This window comes from Lissotriton helveticus, chromosome 1_2 (genome assembly GCF_964261635.1).
Source record: "Lissotriton helveticus chromosome 1_2, aLisHel1.1, whole genome shotgun sequence".
NCBI classification, from domain to species: domain Eukaryota; kingdom Metazoa; phylum Chordata; class Amphibia; order Caudata; family Salamandridae; genus Lissotriton; species Lissotriton helveticus.
This window is the reverse complement of record NC_136058.1, coordinates 228,008,672-228,030,211: the sequence shown is the minus strand read 5'-3', so window position 1 is coordinate 228,030,211 and position 21,540 is coordinate 228,008,672. Positions and strand designations below refer to the sequence as shown.

The 21,540-nt window shown below is 46.2% G+C and overlaps 1 protein-coding gene across 1 annotated transcript in view; it reads right to left on the bottom strand.

Annotated features, from left to right (window-relative positions):
- The window catches only part of STIL (STIL centriolar assembly protein), a 396,689-nt gene that overhangs the window by 229,830 nt on the left and 145,319 nt on the right, over positions 1-21,540 (bottom strand). Inside the window, exon 8 of the mRNA XM_078671518.1 lies at positions 13,484-13,570. Within this exon, the coding sequence (XP_078527644.1) occupies positions 13,484-13,570 (87 nt within the window). The remainder of the gene's footprint in view (positions 1-13,483; positions 13,571-21,540) is intronic.

Sequence of the window (21,540 nt, the reverse complement as noted above, 5' to 3'; positions counted from 1 at the left end):
GCTGTAATAATTCTTGCCACCATCTCGTCAGAAGGCCTTACAGGATTAGCCGTCCGCCAGGACCTTGTAATCACAAAAATATATATATATATATATATATATATATATATATATATATATATATATATATATATATATATATATATATATACATACATATTTATATTCACTGAAAAAACCATAGGTTTGACACCAGTTATAGTTAGCTGGAAATTTTACTGACATAAAACCATTGAAATTCCCACGTTATAGTTAGTTGGACTCATGCGCGTGCAATGCACTGCTGATGACATCACATATTACATCACTCATGACATGGTCAGTGACATCACTCATGACATCACTGATGACACTATCCTTGTGACAGAGTGACAGACCTCCTTTCAGTGTAATGTAACCCTTGAAACACATATTCAAAACTAAAACTAAAATTTTCAAAAAAATAGAGATACCCATACCAGTTACAACAACCAATTCAGTAATACCACCATCTATATACACATCCACTCATTCACCAACAGTTCTATATAGTCACTCATACATATATTCACTCATCATATGTAGTGAAACACCTATACATCCTGTTACACACCCACAGTCATCAAAAAGTTACTCACACACATAATCACACATGCAAATAAACTATTGAACATCCATTTATTTGCATATACAGCTAAACACACACTACCACCTTACTTCTAAGGAAACTTACACATACTTACTCTCTTAAACAATCACTTATAGAAACACATACTTATTTAAACAAGAACTCTTTCAATCTCCCACTCTCACATATACTCACTTATATACATCAATACTCACATATACTAGATTAAAACATATGTAGTTACTGATAAAGACACTAGTGAGACAGTCATTCACTCACTAACACACACATATACACACTCATCCACCCATACAGTCCTGCACATATGCGGTCTTCAAAACACATACAGCGAGTCAGTCATTGATGCATCTATGTGCTAGGTAACACCCCCACCAAACCATACAGACTCATACTGATACTAAAAAAAACATCTAATAATCCATATACACACACATGTAGCTACTCACCAACCCATGCAGCCACTTATACACAAAGTGAAACACTGATACAAACATTTAAATATTTAAACAATACTCGCTAATATATGTATTCACTAAGATACACTTAATAAGCCAGTTAACCAATCAATTTTTTTAAAAAGAAACATCCATTAAGACACTTATTTAAACATTTATTCTTCCATCGACCTTTACATATACATATATAAAACATATTTATTTTTCAGAAAGACACACATTCACTGGATGGTGTCATCAGTGATGTCATGAGTGATGTCGCTGATCATGTCATGAGTGATGTAATGTGTGACGTCATCAGCAGTGCATTGCAGGCGCGCAAGTTATAGTGAGTCCAACTAACTATAACGTGGGAATTTCAATGGTTTTATGTCAGTAAAATTTCCAGCTAACTATAACTGGTGTCAAACCTATGGTTTTTTCAGTGAATTTAATAGGTTTTTTAAATGCTAATTCCTAACTATAACTGGTGTGAAACCTATGTTTTTTTCAGTGAATATATATATATACATACATATATAAACATATATAATCTGTATATCTATATAAATACAAATATAAATGCATGCATACATATACATATATGCATACAGATGCATGTTATTTACATGAAAGTTTAAAAAACACTAATAAAAGCAAAGCTAAAAAGCCACCTCATTACAAACAGAATGGCTTTAACTTAAACGAGGGCGAAATCTATTGCATTTTCAATGCTGGTTTACTTTGGTTCCATCAAGAAGGCATTCAGATGTGTCACACATTTGCCATAAATTCTGAATGTTAGCACTCTAGTTGCTCATTAGATCACTGTAGTAAAGCTACTGCTCACCAGGGAAGTCTGCTGCTGGTATTCAAAGTGCATGTTTCAGTCTGCATGTCAGAATTTCTTTAATTAAATAGAAGAGGATTTGAGAAGTCACTCAAAATGATCCCTAATTTTTCTTTCTGAAGCACCAATCATACTTTCAATGGCAAAATGAACCCCCTCATTTTGTTCCTTTTTAAATTAAATGTTTTCAGACTTACCACTTCATTCCAATCAAGATGGCTTCTGGTGTGCCATACTTTTGTCATACGTAAGACTGTTAGCGCTCTAGCTGTTCTTTAGAACACTCTGGGACATTCTGTCAATGGGCTATACTTGGGCTACATCTGGGTGATATTTGGGCTATATTTAGGCTCTTTTGTCTCTGGTGGCCATCTTGGGAGACTGTATGTCAGAATGTTTTAATGAAATTGAAGAGGATTTGAGAAGTCACTCAAAATGTGCCCTAATTTTTCTTTCTGCAGCACTAATCATACTTTCTATGGCAAAATATACCCCCTCATGTTGTTCCTTTTTAAATTAAATGTTTTAAGAGTTACCACTTTATTCCAGTCAAGATGGCTTCAGGTGTACCATACCTTTGTAATAAGTAGGACTGTTAGCGCTCTCGTTGTTCTTTAGAACACTCTAGGAGGCTGCAGTAGAACACAAAGGAATCAACCGACAGTCTCTGTGCTTGTTGGATGTATATGTTTTACTGAGAATGTCAGACTTCATTCTCACATGACTGAGAAATATGATGTGAATTTACAGAAAATATGCTTTCAGTTTAGCTTATAGATCCCCTTCCAAACCACTGTGGGAAAATCATGAGATATTAGTTTTCTTTCAAACATGATTCATGATATCACAGCAGAAGGCTTTTTCACATGGTAAAATCACCTTAGAACACACCACAATTCCTAAAATGAGTATGGTACTATCAACAAATGATTTATAATGTAACTAAAGTCCTAAAACCCTCTATTAACTACAATGCTTTTTAATGAGGTGCTATCATGTATATTGGTCCCAAGATGGCTGCCAACACTTCTTGGATGAAGTGCTGACAGCCAATCAGATCAGATGTGTGGTTAGGCTCCGCCCAGATATATATATTTTTTTGAACCTAAATGACTCAAAATCCACTGGAGCACATATCTTGAGACATAGCAAAGGCACATCGGGCTACCAGTCCCTACAATTTTGCCAAGTTTTGTGGAAATCCATTCAGCCGTTCGGGCTAAAAGTGAGTCCAACCGCCCTATGGAAATTAACATGGGGAAAACACGTTTTGAGACCCCCTTTTATCTAGGCCCCCGCTTGACGAATCCCCCCCAAACTTTCAGGGAAGGAGCGCAACAAGGCAAATTACAGGCAGATTCCTCAACCGGCACCAAAGTTATTGCCAATAGAATGTTGCGGATTTCCTATAGAAAACAATCCGAACTATAACTACCTAGTGGCGACCGCCAGTAGGGGGGTATGTGTATGTGTATGTGTATATATATATTATATATATATATATATATATATATATATATATATATATATATATATATATATATATATATATATATATATATATATATATATATATATATATATATATATATATATATATATATATATATATAATTTACACTTTGCTTACATTCATTCCAGCATGGGACAATGGGTCAGCCACTTCCACCACTGGTTCCCTGGCCATGCAAGTGACTCATTTGACTGAAAACACATGCACATCCGCCTGAAAATGAATGAGCTTCAGAGCCAGCGCAGGCTTCCACTCATTCTCCTTTCCATATATATTTTTTAAAGAGCATTCTGCAACTCCCCACAGTGCTTAAGGATCTCCTTGTTTTCTGCTCACTTTATCAGCAGTGTAAAGCACCCACACAGCCACAGCATCTAAACCAGGCAACCATTATGACATGGTACCTTTCATATACTGGATCACGGTTTCACAAATTCAATATGGGTAGTACTCTGGTTCTAAGCGTGGCAGTCATGCAAGAACTTTACAACAAAGATACAATATACACAAAACCACTGCAAGATGGTCCTTATTCTTACAATTTATATTACAAACGCTGTTGAGCTCATGTGCAAGTGTTTATTGTCAGTGTGTTAAGTTGTGAACATAAAATTAGTCACAGGCTGGTTAAATGGATGCATGAATACAGGGACGAGCGGCACAGTGCATGTATGATGATTTATTGAGTGCCTATCCTTATTAGTGGCTGAAGAGGCAATTTCATTTATAATCTAAAGTCAAAGGAAGGAACAGCAGTATTGGAAGTGTATCCCTCAAATTCCGATGGTAGATAAATAATCAAAGAGGAGTGGAGCCATCATAACAACTCTCCTAACCGGGGAACCCTTTAGGATTTTTTAATAGAATTTCAATCCTTGATTATTTAATTTCATTTATGAATTAGAACTATTGACATTGCCATTGCTGGCTTTTAAAGTCTCAGTAAAGCAGGTTATTCAATAAAGTTCAGGTACCTCGCAGCAAAAACGTGGAACACCCTACCGATGGTTCTAAGAATAGAACCATGCGAAAGTAGATTTTGCAAACTGCTAAATACCTGGCTGTCCTTAAAAACATAATATAGGTAATAACTCGAATAGTCTGTGCAACTCAGTGGGACATGCAGATTGCAGTCACATCTTTTCAGAGTGCCTGTCTCAGCACGGGGACTCACCGGTAGTGTAACCATGCGCTCTATAAATGGATACATAAATAAACAGTCATTAAATAGGAGCATGGGTTTATGTATAAGCAGGGCATTTTCCATCAGCACATCTGCCAAGTTCGCTAATGGGCAATTTAACTGAGGCACAGATACACCAGGCAACTCCTCGTGTTAAAAGTGAGAGGGTTTCTGCAAAATTGGCGCCCTTTAAGTAGGCAGGTTAACTTGATAATCCTAGAATTACTCTTCGGACGGACCATCAACCTTTTAGCGCCTGTATTAATTTGGTCACAGTTTCAGTTGTTCCAAATATCACATTTTTCAAGTACTACTAAGATACGGATCTACTTTATCTCTGGTCAGTTTAGAAGTGACCAACTTTATTTAGTGGGATGAACCAGTTTGTGTGACGTGATATAAACACTATCACACAAAAATGCTAAAGCAACCGCGATCTCTCCATCTTCAGACAATTAAATGTGCAGCAGGCAAACAGCTGAAAGAGCTAATCGGAAGTTGGAATCAAATTAATCACCTGATATCACATGACAACAAGGTGGTAAAATGCTAGCATATAACCTCTTGGATTTGATTAACCTTACGACCTTGTCTGTGTTTTATAAAGGTTGATGGGATCTATGCAAACTTTTGCTTCTGATCTCTACCAATCAGCATCCGAATGTTGATTTTACCATTTTAGTGAGAATTATTTTTTTTAATTTGTATTTACCTCGTGGCATTATATATAATAAAAAAAAATTACCTTTATTTTTATTAGGGCACGGCATGTTGGTCAAACCCCACACCAACCTCAAGGCCTCTTAAGAAAGAAGAATTGTATGTCTATTTCGAAGATATGACGCACAAACCATCTTGGGGAAGCCGTTGAGTGACTGGTGAATTACAGCTACATTTAATTTTCTTTTAATAACAATATTTTCCATGAATTTTCCTAAAGGCAAGCAAATAATTGTAAGGTAGTTTTAAGAACTGTAATTAACATCGTGTGTTGAAGAACGATTTCTCCACGTTTAGTAGTAAAATAGTTCCCTCTTCTGGCACGTTAAACAACTGCAGGCGCTTGCGTCAGTGCAGAACCGAGGGTTTTGCAAGCATAAGTGAAGTCTATCTACTTACAGAGTCTTATGGGGAGAATCGGGTTGGCAGTATTGCGGAATAGCGCTACGGAAACCTGCAGTCTGGTTGCAGCGCTGCCTGACCGAGAAGTCGTGATAAAAATGGTCCATGAAGTCTGTTCTTAAGCCATTTTGCTGCTGCGCTTAGCTGTGATGGGTGGGGGAACAGCACTGCACAACGAGGGCAGCAAGGCGTTGTTTGAGTGTAGGAAGTAGCACACAAGGGGAAGCTAGAAATGAGGTGCTTAAAAGAAAAACAATAGTTTCCTAAATGTGAGCAGTGGAAGGATTCGAGTCAGCCACTCAAAAGGATCATAAAGAAGTTTTGCTCATGGTGTGGAGAGACAAAAACAAGTGTAGGAAGACCACTGGCAAGAAGCAAGCAAACGAGTGGCAAAACCAACCAATACTAAGCAACGGCTGATTTGTAAGCCTAATTTAAGCTTAAAATAGATCTTTCACAACCAGGCAGCTCGTGTTCTCAGGTAGGCCATACCCAGGGCCATGGTATCATGCTGCATGGGGGGTTAAGTTATGCGTCACGGTTGAGTAGATTATGCGGCATGAAAGGATAGTTAATGGCAGTATTTTGCCAGATTGCTGCCTGACAGATGACCAGCACTGGAACGCCAGGAGCGAAGACCATGGTCACAGCTTTTTCTTTGGTGAAATGGGCCTGTAAGCCCTCAGGAGGCTCTCTTTTCACCAACGGCATAGCAGATCTTGCCGAAAATGACCCAGAGCGAAATGTTCTGTTTCTGAACTGCCCAACTTTTTTAGCTCCTACATAGCCAACGAAGTCCACCCAGAACTCTGTGTGGTTAAGGTAGAACCACAACGCTCTTTTTGGGTCTAGACGGTGGAGTTGTTCCTCCTCTTTAGAGGAACGTGGAGGAGAATAAAAGGTGGGCAGGGTGACAGATTGTCCCAAATGGAATAAGGGGTCACCACTTTAGGTAGGAAAGAGGCCCAGGTGAAAGCAGTACCCTGTCTGGAGATACAATAAGATAGTGAGGCTCGGATGATAAAGCCTACAGCTCACTCACTCTCCTGCAGATGTGATTGCCGCTAGAAAGGCTGTCTTGATGGTAAGCAGCTGAAGGAGACAGCCGTGAAGTGACTCAAAGGGAGCACATATGATAGAAGGGAGAACCAGGTTCAGATCCCACTGAGGTATGATGAAGGGCGAAGCAGGAAACATACATGTACAAGCCTTTTCAGGAAACTATTTAAAATAGGGGACTTAAATAAAGAGAGTTGGTCAGGCAGCCGTAGGAAAGCAGACTGCCAAGGAGTTGGTGGCAGATGACTTCTAGCTACCATTACCACAGGAACAGAATGCACTACTTTTACGTCCTCGCACAACTTAGGAATCCTGCGCAGGACGGTGGCTGGGGTATGGCGGAAGCGTTTGAAAGCCTCTTCCATAACAGCTAACGACAGACTGGGAGCGAGGGGTCAATGTGAGACCCAAGGACTTGGTCGTAGCCCGCGAGTCCTTGAAGTGATCCAGCGCCTTTGTCTGCCTTCTCTCCGAAGAGGTGAGTCCCATCAAAGAGCATGCCCAGAAAAGCCAGATGTTCTCAGCCAGGTGTGGCACCATAAGCCACAGTCAGCTAAACCACTCTGCCCAGCGAGTAAGTCATATCCAGACCACACCTAGTGGTGAACTTTGCTGCATTCCTCCCTTCTTTTATTGCTTATGAGAGGATGGCCTGGGCCTTCTCTGGGACCTGTAGCACAGCTTGCGCAACAGTTTCCTATAGGGTATGGGAGTAAAGGCCCAAAAAGCATGATGTGTTTATGGACTGCAATGCTAGGCGGGTGGAAGACAACATCTTCTTCCCATGTGTGTCTAGCCTCTTGGATTCCTGGTCTGAGGGAGTGGCAGGAACGCGCCATGGGAAGCGGAGGCTTGGACTACCAGGCTCTCAGGGGTGAGGTGTTGGTTGAGGAAACAAGGATCACCCAGGGCAGGGCAATGGCGGCGGGCAATTGTCCTGTTCACAGGATCTCCTGTGCTAGGCTTAGCCCATGTTCCTAGAAAGACAGCAGTCAGATTCCATTAAAGGGCAATAGGGGTTCGGGTTCGGATGAGGAAGGCCTAAGCTGAAGCACTTCGTTCAAGAAGTTAGTCTTGACCACCACAGCGGGAAGTTAGAGGTCAAGGACCTCCACTGCCCGCTTCACCCCCATTGTATAAGATGCTTCCTCCTCCATAGCCAAAGTAGGTGGAGAGAGCAAACCAGAATCCGGAGAGGTGTCCAGTCCACTAGCCTTTGCTAGTTTCTCATACCAGTCCAAATTCTCACGAGGGGTGTCTGACTGGTGTTCTAAAGGGTCCAGTGAACCCTTTCTGTTCTACCCCATGCCGGTCTGCTCCTCAAAAAGCTCAGGCAACAACCTAGAAAGACTAGGCCCTGTCAATACCAGAATCGACATCAATTGACGCTGTTCCGGTTCGTCGGGGATGAGAATGGGGCTGACGTCACCAGTGGGCGCAGACATAGGCACCAGAGAAGGTCGCATTGGCACGACAGTTGTCGATCCAGAATCGGATCCATGAGACCCCACTAGAGCAGGTGATGCGGAACCGGATCAGGCCTCCTCCGACCCCGCAGGGCCCAAACGAGCAGCTATGGGGTCGGCCCTGTCAAATATGCGACGCATGGTCTCGTAAAATTGGTCTCCTGGAAATGGGGGAAGGCACAGAATCAAACCGGATAACAGCTCCGCAGAACCGTACCTGGAACGATGATATTCCGCACTCTCTTGCCAGCTGACAGATAAGATAAATTCAAAGTCAGTCTAGACTTCTTTTTGTGCTTCTTCCCAGAGTGTCCAGAGCATCTGGTGTGCGCTCAAGAAGACTTGGGGCTCCTTGAGCGGTCTCGCAACCTTCTCCTGGATTGGGGCCGAGACCTCCTAGGAATCACGCTAGAAGGCGTCGACTGCCGGGCCGCAAACAGCTTTAGGGACAACTCCCTCAAAGCCTTTGTGCCATGGCCCAGAAGTCAAATTAAGACTTCCAGTCATGGTCGCATTCCAGAAACCGTAAGCACACACAAGGTGCGGGTTGGTAACCGACATGGCACAGTGACGGGCGTCACATGGCTTGAACCTTACGTTTCTAGAAGACCTTCCCTGGACACACTAGAAAACAAGCATTTACAATGCAATGGTCTCGGCATCATTAAAGGTAGAGCTATAGGCATTGCTCATGACATTTTTTTTTTTTAATCATAAATAAATGGCATTGTCATTTACAATGCCAATAGATTTATCGCTCGCAGATGCATGACCTATTGCATTTACACCCACACAGAGCCACACACACAAAGCCACCCACACAGAGTCATTCACATAGAGCCCCCTACACAGAGCTACCCTCACACAGAGCCACCCACACAGAGCCACTCACACAGTCATTCACATAGAGCCCCCTACACAGAGCTACCCTCACACAGACAGAGCCACCCACACATAGAGACACCTACAAAAAAAGCTATCCACACAGAGCCACACACACACAGAGCCACAGAGATCCCCACACACACCCCCACACCCCCAGAGCCCCACACACACATAGAGCCCCACACACACCCAGAGCCCCACACACACACCCAGAGCCCCACACACACACCCAGAGCCCCACACACACACCCAGAGCCCCACACACACACCCAGAGCCCCACACACACACCCAGAGCCCCACACACACACCCAGAGCCCCACACACACACCCAGAGCCCCACACACACCCAGAGCCCCACACACACCCAGAGCCCCACACACACACACACCCAGAGCCCCACACACACACACACCCAGAGCCCCACACACACACACACACCCAGAGCTACATACACACCCAGAGCCACATGCACACCCAGGAGAGGAAGCACAGCGAGGGGGCAGGGAAGCAAGCACAGCGAGGGGGCAGGGGAGCAAGCACAGCCAGGGGGCAGGGGAGCAAGCACAGCCAGGGGGCAGGGGAGCAAGCACAGCCAGGGGGCAGGGGAGCAAGCACAGCCAGGGGGCAGGGGAGCAAGCACAGCCAGGGGGCAGGGGAGCAAGCACAGCCAGGGGGCAGGGGAGCAAGCACAGCCAGGGGGCAGAGGAGCAAGCACAGCCAGGGGGCAGGGGAGCAAGCACAGCCAGGGGGCAGGGGAGCAAGCACAGCCAGGGGGCAGGGGAGCAAGCACAGCCAGGGGGCAGGGGAGCAAGCACAGCCAGGGGGCAGGGGAGCAAGCACAGCCAGGGGGCAGGGGAGCAAGCACAGCCAGGGGGCAGGGGAGCAAGCACAGCCAGGGGGCAGGGGAGCAAGCACAGCCAGGGGGCAGGGGAGCAAGCGGGGGCAGGGGAGCATGCACAGCCAGGGGGCAGGGGAGCAAGCACAGCCAGGGGGCAGGGGAGCAAGCACAGCCAGGGGGCAGGGGAGCAAGCACAGCCAGGGGGCAGGGGAGCAAGCACAGCCAGGGGGCAGGGGAGCAAGCACAGCCAGGGGGCAGGGGAGCAAGCACAGCCAGGGGGCAGGGGAGCAAGCACAGCCAGGGGGCAGGGGAGCAAGCACAGCCAGGGGGCAGGGGAGCAAGCACAGCCAGGGGGCAGGGGAGCAAGCACAGCCAGGGGGCAGGGGAGCAAGCGGGGGCAGGGGAGCAAGCACAGCCAGGGGGCAGGGGAGCAAGCACAGCCAGGGGGCAGGGGAGCAAGCACAGCCAGGGGGCAGGGGAGCAAGCACAGCCAGGGGGCAGGGGAGCAAGCACAGCCAGGGGGCAGGGGAGCAAGCACAGCCAGGGGGCAGGGGAGCAAGCACAGCCAGGGGGCAGGGGAGCAAGCACAGCCAGGGGGCAGGGGAGCAAGCACAGCCAGGGGGCAGGGGAGCAAGCACAGCCAGGGGGCAGGGGAGCAAGCACAGCCAGGGGGCAGGGGAGCAAGCACAGCCAGGGGGCAGGGGAGCAAGCACAGCCAGGGGGCAGGGGAGCAAGCACAGCCAGGGGGCAGGGAAGCAAGCACAGCCAGGGGGCAGGGAAGCAAGCACAGCCAGGGGGCAGGGAAGCAAGCACAGCCAGGGGGCAGGGAAGCAAGCACAGCCAGGGGGCAGGGGAGCAAGCAAAGCCAGGGAGCAGGGGAGCAAGCACAGCCAGGGGGCAGGGGAGCAAGCCCAGCCAGGGGGCAGGGGAGCAAGCACCATAAAAGGGAAGTGTCGCTAGCTTAACGATCGTCTGAAACGAAAGACATAGCTCTCCCAGGCTTACAACGAATTACTGAAGGCAAAACGCGTTTAACGAAAAGTAAAAAACAGCCGAAAATTATTGCCCAATACGACTGAGTAGAATATTTAACATTCACAATATATAAACAATTAGACGCCCGCTTTAGCATTATAATATAGTGTTCTCAAGTAATACATTATTTGAAGAAGCATCCATGCTTTTGCATTTTATGTTCGTTCGCACCCTCAATCAATCTAAAGAGCACTCCACTTCAAAATGGGTAAACGCAGCTTTTCCTAGCATTGCCGCAGATAAGTGCGTCTACTGTAGGCCTTCTTTACTTTCAAAGTCGGTATGCCCCGCCTGTAGGGGAGCGGCTTGATGCCTTTGATGAAAGAACCTAAGCAACGGTGGAACTTGAAAAGTAACACACTGGGGATTGCTCGCTTTCTCTCCGCGAGCGGGAAGCAATGATTTAAAGTTAAGGATTTTTGTCACCGTGGCTGTACAGTAGCACTAAGAGGCCACTCGCACAACAGGATTGCAGATCATTGCGTCTGGTCGTGTAGTGAATGAAGGCCGGTAGTGCACTTGGACTTGAAATAGCACTGATGCCACTGCTCAAAGATGAGTTACTCTTCGCATTTGACGGGTCTGGGCATGGACGTGCAGGCAGACCGTAGCGGTGGCTTGCAGTAATAGGAGACAAGTGCAGGTCGGAAGGGTCTCCAGCGGCCGCTCCATCCTTTATTTAAGCCCCCACTCCCGAGGCCGGGATCCCAGAAGTGTACGGCCGTCCAGATCCCTTCACCTGCATCACCGCCGCGGCTCGAGGGCTCCACTTCAGCATCGAAGGAGCTGCACCCGGATTGGTCGACGGAGACAAGCCCCCTCAGCAGTACCGAGGCTGGGCCCGTCAGAGCCGCACTGCGATTGGTCCGCAGGCCAACGCGTCATCGGCCATCTAGAACGCTGATTGGAGCCCGCAGCGCCACGTCATAGTCAACTCGCGCCCTGATAGGCTGCTGGGCTGGCTCGAGCCCCGATTGGCTGTTGCAGCGTGAGCCCCCACGAAGGATCATCGGATCGGGACATCGGAAGGAAACCGACCCCGAGTGACCGGAGGCCAGATTGCGGAGACCTACACTGGAAATACCTGCGAGCTGCTGCCCCGAGTATCCCAAGGTAAAAGCGCGCGCTCGGCGCCACGGGGGTGATACCAGCTCCTCTCCAGGCCGCAAAGCTCCGGATTCGGGGGCGTGTTCGGCGTTCTAATAAGGGGCGTGACTAAAAAGTGGAAAGAACAGCACGAACACTCCCCCGAATTCGAAAGAGACGGAGCTTCTTTGGAGGGACGCCTCTCTCCTCCAATGGCTGGCCTCCGTTTAGGAAGCCAGCTAATGGAGGAGAGACCAGGAGAGCGGCGGGTTTAAGCTCCCTCACTGAAAGACAATAATTCTCCGACTTCTGGCTGGCAAGCCAGCCGTCGGTCCGAGACCTAAAAACTCTGTCAAAAAGACAGGAGGTGTAACTCTTCTCCAGGTCAGTGCCAACGAGTGCTAAAAGAAAAGAACTAACGTCTGTGAGCCTGGGTGGCAGCTATATAGGTGACCACGATGCCACATCCAGCGCCAACAATGCCGCCACCGTGTGAAACCGAGCGGAGCCATCCGAGGGTGCTCAGGGAGACTGTCCACGCAAATATTTACGGATCCAGTCAGATGCCTGGAAAATTCACAGGTAAGGAATCTGCAGCTAGAAGTCTCTATCAGATGCCTCGCATGCTGAAAGCAGAATGGAAAAGAAATACTGCATTTTCAATGAGGAAATATTTGAGCATCCTGTAGAAGGCGGATCTAAAGGATAAGAACCAAGTGATAGTGTTGATGTGATTTAGAACTCTCACCATAATACTTATACTAACACATGAATTTTGTAGTATTAAGATATTGAATTTGAGAGACTGTTTTTGTGTACAGAGAATGAATAACGTGTACAATAGTATCTCAGAGAAGGGACGAGCTGCAAGATCTTAAATCATTTTGAAATATAAAATTAATTGTGCAATAAATTGTATTTTTGAGTAATATAAAATGACATTATTGTGAGAATTATGGCAAGTTTGGTAACTGTAAATTTAATATGCATAATACTGTTGATTTTGGTAATTTTCTGCCCTTTCTGCGAATTTACTGCTTGCTCAATGCAGCAAGTAATAACCCAGACGGCTACAAGTGATAAACACTATTTTTGGTTTAGGACAGTACACCAGTTTTGCAAAATAAATGCAATACAGATTTTAGAAGTATAAAACAGTCAACACATACTACACAACATTTATAGCCCTTTGTTGAGAAGCAGTTCAAAAGAAAAGCATAGACCATACACAGTATTAGGATCGTGATTTAGAATTAAAACAGAAGCATATTGGATTTTGCACTGTTGATCAAAGTACAGGTTCGACTACAAAATGGGTTTAGGAGGAGGTAAAAAGCTTTAGCATCATTAGATGAACTTATTAAAAACTTTAAAACCACTTGCCTTTCTTGGAGTGAAGAACTGTACAAGTAACGTAGACAACATGCCCACACCTGTGGACTATGGACATGTATAACTCCACTCAACCAACTGGACGGAAAGAAGAAAAAAAGCAAGAGTCATTTAGTAAAAACAATTCTAGCTCAATGTGTTTACTAATAAACAATTTGACTCTAGCCACACGCTACAATAACCCTGAAAGGGAGCACTAAGCAAAGTATCCTTAGATGTCCAAATTACAGACATTTACCCTTTTAAAAGTAGTGTTAAACAGCAACGTAAGTGGACCATTTTGACAACAAAATGCATAGGCAAGATCAACAAAACTTAATAGTATTCTAATAGCCAACTAAAATTGAACCCTGATAAGACGGAGCTGGTCCTTATCGGTGGCCCCTCTAATCCCTGGACTTCCGCTTTTTGGCCCCCAGCCTTCGGCTCCCTTCCTGTTCCCTCTGCTTCTGTGAAAACCTTGGGCATCAAAATCAGCCAAGACCTTTACATGCGCCCTCAAATCAGCTTGGTGGTTTCATCTTGCTTCCTATCCCTTAGAACCATCCGCAAAATCTCCTGTTACTTCTCTGTTGAAGCCCTCAAACTTATCATCTTGGCAATGATTCTACCGCCTGGATTATGGCAACGGCCTGTATGTTGGTATTCCTGCGTATGAGCGCCGTCGCTTGCAGCTCATCCAAAACTAAGCGGCCCGCCTTATCTACAGGCTTCCGAAATCGCATCACATTACTCCCCTGCTAAAGACACTTCACTGGCTCCCCATATGGGAACGCTTATTATTTAAGATGGGCTGCTTGACTTTTATGTCGCTAGCCGGCACAGCTCCAGATTTCATCAGATCTAAGATCAGGGCCTATGTGCCCGGTAGAAGCCTTCGCTCCTCTACCCAGTTCCTCCTTAGCGTTCCTCGCTATCGAAGGAAAAAACTTGGCGGATCCAGATTTTCCATTCTTGCCCCCCTCTTTTGGAACGCACTTCCTCTTTGTATCAGATCCATCTCTAACTACATGGATTTTCGTATAGCTCTTAAAACCCATCTCTTTTCCCGAGCCTATCCATCATAATTCCCCTTTCCTCCCTCAGGACAGTCTTTCTGCAGCGCCAAGAAACCGCTTGGTAGTAGAGCGCTTTACAAAACTCTTTCAACTTCAACATCGACATCTGCACCAAACACGACTCGTCCTGCAGATGCCTGTGCCTCCAAAAGCCTGGGAGGACTTCAATTTTTCACCCAAGACTCAAGAAATCACATGGAATAGCAGAGCTTCTCCCCTGCATCCTGCAGGCACCCCAGAAGAGCTGCAAAGACTCCGGACCTCCAAAATCCGGATATCGGAAAGCACCATTGTGCCTGTAAGTCGCTGTAAAATACCTGTATGCAGTATATATCTTTCCTCCATAGGATAACGACACTGCTCCAAAAATTGCATTGTGTCGACTGTTGAAAACTGTAAATATTTCTAACTCGAAATGCACTTACCTGATCATAAAGATTTTGATATATATATATATATTACTTACTGGCGATAGCCAGTAGGTATATATAGTTAGGACCTAGCTACCATAGGAAATCCGCAACATTCTATTGGGAATAACTTTGGCGCCGGTTGAGGAATTTGGGTGTAATTTTCCAAAATTTAGGCCAGCTCTGCTCCACTTCTTCCCTGGAAGTTTCGGGGGGATTCGTCATGCGGGGGCCGAGAAAAAAGGGGGGGTCCCAAAACGTGTTTTCCCCATGTTAATTTCCATAGGACGAATAGACAAGGCTACAGCCCGAACCGCTGAATGGAATTACACCAAACTTTGCAAAATTGTAGGGACTGGTACGCAGAAGTGCCTTTTCTATATTTGGTGAAAGTTGCTCCATATTTAAAAAAAATATATATATCTATAGGCGCGCTCCGAGCGCTTACCCGTACGCGTACCATACGCGTACGTGCGCGTACCTCTCCGTGCACGAGCTGCATGCTGATTGGCTGCCACTGTCTGTCAACACTCCAAAACAGAAATTGTGGGCAGCCATCTTGTGCCTCGGTAGACTGAGGTACAGGAAAGCAGAAAAACAAACGTGTAGAACTCAAAAAGGGGGCAGGGTAGAAGCACTCTGACCCCCTAGGCCTGCTCAGGGGGTCCCACAAGGACCCCCAAGGCAAAAAAATAATAATTAAAAAAAAGAAGTTGCGAGGTACGCGTACGTATGCGCACGGTACGCGTACCCAGCAATTTAAAAAAAAAAAATTTTTTTTTTTTTTGGGGCTTGGGGGGGTCCTTGTGGGACCCCCTGAGCAGGCCTAGGGGGTCAGGGTGCTTCTACCCTTCCCCCTTTGCGAGTTTTCCACCTTTGTTTCACTGCTTTCTTGTGCCTTGGTTCTACCGAGGCACAATATGGCTGCCAACACTTCCTGGTTTGGAGTGGCAGCCAATCAGCATGCCTTCCCAAAAAAAGCTGCATGCTCATTGGCTGTCAACACTTCTAACCAGGAAGTGTTGGCATCCATCTTGTGCTAGTGTTGACAGACCGTGGCAGCCAATCAGCATGCCTTCCCGAGAAAGCTGCATACTCATTGGCTTTCAACACTTCTAACCAGGAAGTGTTGGCATCCATCTTGTGCTCGGTAGACTGAGGCACAAGAAAGCAGAAAAACAAACATGTAGAACACAAAAAGGGGGCAGGGTAGAAACACCCTGACCCCCTACGGCTGCTCAGGTGGTCCCACTAGGATATTAAAATATTTAAATGTTATCCGCTAATAGAATTAGCATTTAAAAAACCTTTGAAATTCACTGAAAAAACAATAGGTTTCAGGCCTTATATAGTTAGGAATTAGCATTTAAAAAACCTTGCAAATTCACTGAAAAAACCATAGGTTTCAGGCCTTATATAGTTAGGAATTAGCATTTAAAAAACTATACGTTTTAGGGGTGTTATAGTTAGCTGGACATTTCACTCATACCAAACCATTGAAATTGCTCCTATATAGTTAGTTGTACTAACTATATTTCGCGCACCCGCAATCCACTGATGATGATGTCACATATTACATCATTCATGACATGGTCAGTGACATCACTGATGACATCCCCAATGACATCTCCAATGACATCTCCAATGACATCTCCAATGACATCACTGATGCCATTACTGATGCCATCATCCACGTGAAAATCATATACAACTTTTCCTTCTCTAGTAAATACTTTCATCACTCTATGTAAAATACAGAGTAATATATTTGAATCCATTGACACAGCAATACAAGTATCTAAAAACCCACTCAGTGATTCCTAGATGTATACACACATCTAATCACTTACCTGTTGATTCACTCATACATGCGGTCAATGAACAATAAAACCCTATCAAAAAAACTTATACACCTATATCGACATTACACACCAGCACACAACCTATTCACATATGAAGTTATCCTACTCACTTATGCAAACAATGGATCATACTTACATACTTACTTAGCTACACACTTATACAAACACCACTTCATAGTAAGTCATACTTAGTGTATTATAAAATCATTATTACAAGTATACAGTCACTCACACAATCATTGAGTCTTATGTATACTTATACTGTCACATGCACTGGCAAATGTTAGAATATGTAGTTTTAACTTCATATATCTACTGAATCAACTATTCACACATCTTTGGGCAGTCACACCCCCCCCGAACCACACACACATTCACTCTCCCATAAAAAATACTCAGTTAACTAATTAATAACTATAATACACTTTCACATAGCTAGTAAGCAACTGGAGAACCAGTTTACACAACAACTGACAGTGATACAGATATTCACACAGTTTAGTCACTATCCACTATATTTAGTGAGAAACTATACATTGTTAAAGTAAACAGTCAATTACACTGCTACTAAATCCTCCATCCAAATATTTATTTGTATATATCTACTCATTCCTCAATGCAAATTGCTATATATATAATGCATATTTAAATAAAGAAGCAAACCACATTCACTGGATGATGTCATCAGTGATGTCATTTGAGATGTCATCAGTGATGTCACTGACCATGTCATGAATGATGTAATATGTGACATCATCAGCAGTGGATTGCGTTTGCGCGAAATATAGTTAGTACAACTAACTATATAGGAGCAATTTCAATGGTTTTGTATGAGTGAAATGTCCAGCTAACTATAACACCCCTAAAACGTATAGTTTTTTTAGTGAATTTCAAAGGTTTTTTAAATGCTAATTCCTAACTATATAAGGCCTGAAACCTATGGTTTTTTCAGAGAATATATATATATATATTGCCAGTAGGTAGTTATAGTTAGGACCTAGTTTCCATAGGAAATCCGCAACATTCTATTTGGAACAACTTTAGTGCAGGTTGAGGAATCTTCGCGAAATTCTCCAAGAAGATGGGGCACTCCGCTACACTCCTATCCCGAAAGTTTAGGGGTGATTTGTCAAGCGGGGGCTGAGAAAAAAGGGGGGTCAGCCCCCTGGCGCATACTGGAGGTTCCTGGCGGGCTAGTTGGCCCCCAGGGACCCTCAGTATTCAAGGGGATTTAGTTCCCACTCTGGAAACGCGCCAGGGGGCTGCGTTGCAGAGAGGTGTAATGAGGCCACGCCCCTTTTTACACCTCTCTGCAACGCAGCCCCATGGCGCATACTGGAGGTTACTAGTGGGCTAGTTAGCCTCCAGGGACCCCCAGTATTCAAGGGGATTTAGTTGCCCCTCCTGAAACGCGCCAGGGAGCTGCGTTGCAGAGAGGTGTAATGAGGCCACGTCCCTTTTTACACCTCTCTGCAACGCAGCCCTCTGGCGCATACTGGAGGTTCCTGGTGGGCTAGTTGGCCCCCGGGGACCCCCAGTATTCAAGGGGATTTAATTCCCACTCTGGAAACGCGCAAGGGGGCTGTGTTGCAGAGAGGTGTAATGAGGCCATGCCCCCTGTAGGAGAGTGGGGTCTGCAATCCCATGGCCACCCCAGATTTTTGCTTTTTGCTTCACTGATTTACGACTTTCCCTGGCTGTGGGCCTGCTAATCAGACCCACAGCCTAGCTGTTCTCTCTCTAAATTACAACCATGTACCTTAGGTGCATTTTACCAATTGGTACTGGGCCACCTTATCAGTCCCTGTACAGCATACCTTAGGTATCCAGGGCATAGGTGTACCCAGGACCTACCAGGAGTTGAAGCTTGTATTATGCCACCCCTGGCTGGCCACCCAAACAGACACAACTGGCTGCACGACAGCTGGGGCAAGGTGGTGTAAACACCCTTTGCTTTAGATATAGTATTCCTATATCTAACCCTAAAATGGACACATATATTCCTATCAGTCACTCCTACGGCAGGCCTTATCAATCCTGAAGGCAGAGTGCTTGGAATTATGTGAGATGGTGCTCTGGCATGAGCTGAGCCCGTTTGCAGCTTGCGGAACCAAGTCCAAATAGCTTTTCCATGATAACGCTATACCATATACTCTTAAGTGCATTATAATCCTCGCGGTTAAATGCTAACTTTGGTATAGCTTTATCAAAACATGTCGGGTAAGGTGTCATACGAATTGGAATACTAACCCCTCGCCAATTCTGGCGACGGGGTTAGCATTCCACCCTTCTAGAGGGACACGACATGTATGTAACTGTGAACCCCGGTTAAAATCAGACATAGCCTCAGCTCCACAAAATGGATGCTGCCACCGAGACACAAGTCTGCCCTCCTGCTGCTGGGAGTCCTTCCAGCAACGGAGGCATGGACAAAGGGTTTCCTGTCAGGGGCGGTGCCAGCACCATCCCAGACAGGATTTTGTGTATTCCCGGTAGGCAGGGCTGAAAGGAAGGTGACTGCAAGTGGCACCCCGGTGCTCACTGTGCATATGCCGGCTCAAACCAGTTCCTGGGGCACACCAGCCCCTGAGCTGGGGAGAGACCGGACAAAGCAGAGGGGTGTAACCACCCCCCTCCTAGTCCCACCCATAGGGCAGGACTTAGTCGCGTGCCAGCCCCTTTTCTTAGTATAAAGATAGGAGCAGGCCCCCTTCCAAAATTAGATAATTCTGAATCTTGAAACTACTTTCCACGAAAGGAACTCTTGACTCTTCTGAAGACTCTCCCTTGTGGCTAAGGAGTAGCCACCCTGCACCAGCAGGCACCGTCGAAGCTCTTGCGGTTTGCTGAAGTCCATCCTCTGGATCAAGACTGCCCAGCTCGACGAGACCCGGTTTCCCCTCCATCTCTGACCTCTACCTACATCATCCAGCACAGCTGAGATTCGTGGGTGCGACGAGACCCGTGGGACCGGCCATCTTCAAGACCTGCACGACGCTTCTCCAGCACGACCCCCGAGAGACCCTCAAGTAAGTGCACTGGGGTTTTGAGAAGCCCTAACCCTAAGCAGCTCCAGCACCGAAGTCCAGCCTCCCAGCATCCACGAGATCTGCGTGGGGCCCTTCTGCTTCTTTGCTGCTTGCCACGTTGTCCGGTCACTTGCCCGTTGGCTAGTGACCCTCTTGACGACGTACCACGACGATTTCACCGCTTGTCTGGTTGCTCCAGACTGGCCCTTGCTCCCCTCCAACAGAGGAGCACCCTGGACCCTCCTGGTCCACTCCAGACGCCATCTTGAGTCCACCGCGTGGGCCTGCCTTTGCCAAGGCTTGTTGCTCCAATCCTGGTTTCAGCAGCGCCGACAGCAGACAACCTCGTGGGACAGCTCGCCCCTCCATCCTGGTCGCCGACAACGCCTCCTGGTCCGAGAGACTGCAGAGCCAAGCGTCGCCCACTCACCTGGTTGAGGTGCCCTCATCCAGTGCCATCCTGGTGCCCATCTGATCACTGGCTAGTGATCAAGAACGGAGTCCCCTCTGCTTTCAGGTCATCTTCAACTCCGATCCAGGCTTGGATCCCATCGAACTTCATCACTGGTCGCCTGCCAGCAACTTCTTCTTTCAGGCCCCATAGACTGTAACGAGGATTCCCGACGTCTTTTGAACCCTATGCAGCCGCAGCCCCTGGGCTAGGTAACTCGAGCATTTCGGTGTTCCCACGTAGGTTCACTATCTAAGTGTCCAGATCCTTTTTCGTTTTCAGCCTAACTGGACGGATTCGTCCGATAACACTAACTTTACGAAATCTAGCATCCATAGACTTTGTCCCGCATCCCGCGTGAGAGTGCACACTCTGCACCTGATCTCCCTAGGCCTCCTGCTCGTAATCTTAAGGTTCAGTAGTGTAGTTCTAGCGATCCTGAAGCCTCTGGATCTTGTTACTTACCTGCTAGTATTTCACATTCCACTTTTGTAGTATATGGTTTTTCGTGCCCCTCGGGCATTTGTGTAAATTGTGCAACTTGAAGTATTTTCGTAAGAGTTTTGTATTGTGCTTAGCTCCCTGACTCATAAAGAGTTCAGGGTAGAACTGTTATTAATAAATATCCTATATTTTTATAACAACTTGTGTGGTGTCCTTTCACTTGGTGTTCAAGGGGTATATGTGATGGTAAAACAGCTGGCTTAACACGCCCTCTAGAGTTTAGCCTGAAGACTGCTCGTGTCCATGCTACTAGGATAGCTGGTCTGAAAGGTTGACTTACAACCAATCATCAATAAGGGTTGTTTGGTATGATACAAAGTGATCACTAGAATAGTGAGCACTATATATCAGGCCAACTTCTCACACCCCCTTTTACACCTCTGCAACGCAGCCCCCTGGCGCATACTGGAGGTTCGTGGCGGGCTAGTTGGTCCCCATGGACCCCCAGTATGCAAGGGGACTAAATCCCCCATCTTAGAACGCACTACGGGGCCCGTTTGCACAGTGGTGAAGGTAGGGGACAGGGCTTGAGATGATATGTGTGCAAACATGCCCTGTGGCGTGTTTTAAGTTGGGGAATTAATTCCTCTTCAATCCAGAGGTCCCCTAGGGGGCAACTAGTCCAACAGGTATCTCCAGTAAGCGCCACGGAGCTGTGTTGCAGAGTGTTGTAAAAAGGGGGCGTGCCCTTTGAACAACTCTCTGCAACACAGCTGCCTGGCGCATACTGGAGG